This window comes from Egretta garzetta, unplaced genomic scaffold (assembly GCF_000687185.1).
Source record: "Egretta garzetta isolate BGI_Z169 unplaced genomic scaffold, ASM68718v1 scaffold847, whole genome shotgun sequence".
NCBI classification, from domain to species: domain Eukaryota; kingdom Metazoa; phylum Chordata; class Aves; order Pelecaniformes; family Ardeidae; genus Egretta; species Egretta garzetta.
Genome location: NW_009260364.1, coordinates 86,630 through 89,147, shown reverse-complemented (window position 1 = coordinate 89,147; position 2,518 = coordinate 86,630). Strand labels below are relative to the sequence as shown.

Here is a 2,518-nt window from a genome sequence, read left to right as displayed (position 1 = left end):
GGTGCTCTTTTGCACCCACAAAGAGGGGAAGCTGTGTCCCCACCACCAGCCCTCAGGAGGCCTCTCATGCCAAATGGTTGACAGCAGCCGGGGCTGAATTTGCAGGCAGGGCCAGATGTGCCTCAATGCTGCCGCCTGGTAGCATTTTTCTCTTCGCCTTGCGGGGTGAACTGGGTAGGGAACTGGCTCAGAGGAGAGGCTGGGGGCTTGGCGGGACCCTGAAACACAGAGCAGAGTGGTGGCACTCAGCCCAGTGAAGGGCTGCGGCCCTGTGGCTCTGCAGCTGGTGGGCTGGGTGTCCCCATGGGAAGGGTCCCTCCAGCCCTCGCCTCTTTGCCTTTTGAAGGGTTCTAATTAAGCGATTGCCTAGATTAGGACGTGGGCTTGAAGCCAGGCACTTCTGCCTGGGGAGAGCAAATGGCACTTCAGATTTGTCACAGAGGCAGAGGCTTGACTGAGGCCGGACCTTGGGGAGGTGAGCGGCCCCTGGGGCACTGAGCTCTCTGCACCCCCTCCTCCTGTCACCTCAAGCGTCACCTAAAGGCAGTTTTTGTGGACAGATGTAGTGGGCAGTATCCCACCATTTTTTTTAAAGGCTGAGGATGCCTAGGAAGGGATTTTAAATTATGTGGGAGAAACTTCAGCTTTGTGGGCCGAAATGGCACCTCTTTGCTGTCCCTGTCATTGGAGGTCTACCTGGCATGGGGATGCTGTTGGGGGTGAATGACTGTGGATGGGGTACAACTTCTGTGTGTGAGGGATGGAGAAAGGGAGAGTCTGGAGATCTGTGGGGATACACTCATGGTCTGGTTAGGCCTTCTCCTGTGGCTTTGGAGAATGGCATTAACGAGGGGTGAGGTGAGAAATGACCTCTGCTTTTATCTTCATATAGATACACCTTTCCCTCTTCCTCTCTTCATCTTTGTTTTCCAGATCTTTTCCTCCCTTGTTCCCAAGATCCTCTTTCTGAGCGGCCACCATGGGGAGTAAGACCCTGCCGGCCCCAGTGCCTATCCACCCTTCCCTCCAGCTCACCAACTACTCCTTCCTGCAAGCGTTCAACGGGCTGCCCGCCGTGCCCTCTGACCACCTCTCCAACCTCTACGGCTTCAGCGCCCTGCATGCCGTACACCTGCACCAGTGGACTTTGGGCTACCCGGCCATGCATCTGCCCCGCTCCTCCTTCTCCAAGGTGCCCAGCGTATCGAGCCTGGTGGATGCACGGTTCCAGCTGCCGACCTTCCCACTCTTCCCACATGTCATCCAGCCCAAGCAAGAGGCCACCAATGTGACCCTCAAAGCCAAACCCCGCTTCGACTTTGCCAACTTAGCAGTGGCTGCCACACAAGAGGACCACTCTAAACTGGGACAGGCAGACAGTCAGGGCTCCCCCCCAGGGCTGGGGTCTTTGCTTGAGGTGACTAAACTCTCTCCAGAGAAGAAACCCACGCGGGGAAGGTTACCATCCAAAACCAAGAAGGAGTTCGTGTGTAAATTCTGTGGCAGGCACTTCACCAAGTCCTACAACCTTTTGATCCATGAAAGAACCCACACTGATGAACGGCCCTACACATGTGACATTTGCCACAAGGCCTTCAGAAGACAGGATCACCTGAGGGATCACAGGTAACGATTCCTCTTCTCCTGTCCTTTTTTCCTTGTGTGTCCATACTCTCCCGGTTACCCACTTACACTCGTGAAGGTGCTTGTAAGAAAAGTCACGTCCCTGGCCAGCCAGCAGTGTTCCCTCAAGGGTTTCGTTTCCCCACTGCCGGTGGAGAAGTCCAGATAACTCACTTCAGAAGACAGGCCTGTTGTACTCACTGGGCAGAAATGACTTGCACAGCCGCCTTCTTAGCTTCCACAGATGTTTTCACCCTCCATTTGCATCGTTTTGTGTCCTCTGCCTTTGCGATCATTCAGAAGTGTCATGAAGACACACAGCCCAGTGACCTCAAAGTTAGGGATAAGCTCTTTATCCCTAAGGAAAGCACCCTTGTAAGCCTCCGACATCCCCTCTCTTGCACACACACACCATCGTCTGAGTGCTGCACTCCCGCACTCGCGGTCTCAGCAGTAGGTGTAAAAAGCTCCAGCGTGTTCTCCATCAGGTAGATCACTGCCGAGTTCAGGCTACTTATTTCTGACATATTGTTTTTTTTTTTTCTCTCCCTAGATATATCCATTCTAAAGAAAAGCCTTTTAAGTGTCAAGAATGCGGGAAAGGATTTTGCCAGTCCAGAACGCTAGCTGTCCACAAGACACTGCACACGCAAGTAAAGGAACTGAAACCCGGCAAACTTAAGTGCTGAATCTCCAACTTCTATGAACTTTTCCTCCCCTTCAGACTTTACACCAAAACCAGAGCAGAAACAAAACTTTCAGGATGGGAGCACTGAACTTTGTGTTTTGTTTTTGTTTGTACTTTAAAAAGAGCAAAATCTCCTCTCCCTCCCCTGCCCCCTGCCCAAGCAACTAACTTCCTAAGTCGTGGGTGAAAAGATTATTTTGTGTTTAA

General features: G+C 52.5%; 1 protein-coding gene across 1 annotated transcript; it reads left to right on the top strand.

The window, feature by feature from the left end:
* The first annotated feature begins 979 nt into the window (after positions 1–979).
* On the top strand, positions 980–2,312 carry OSR1 (odd-skipped related transcription factor 1). Its single transcript, XM_009643017.2, has 2 exons — positions 980–1,626; positions 2,177–2,312. The coding sequence occupies exons 1-2, from the start codon at positions 980–982 to the stop codon at positions 2,310–2,312; spliced, it is 783 nt and encodes a 260-aa protein (XP_009641312.1).
* Positions 2,313–2,518: the final 206 nt, after the last annotated feature.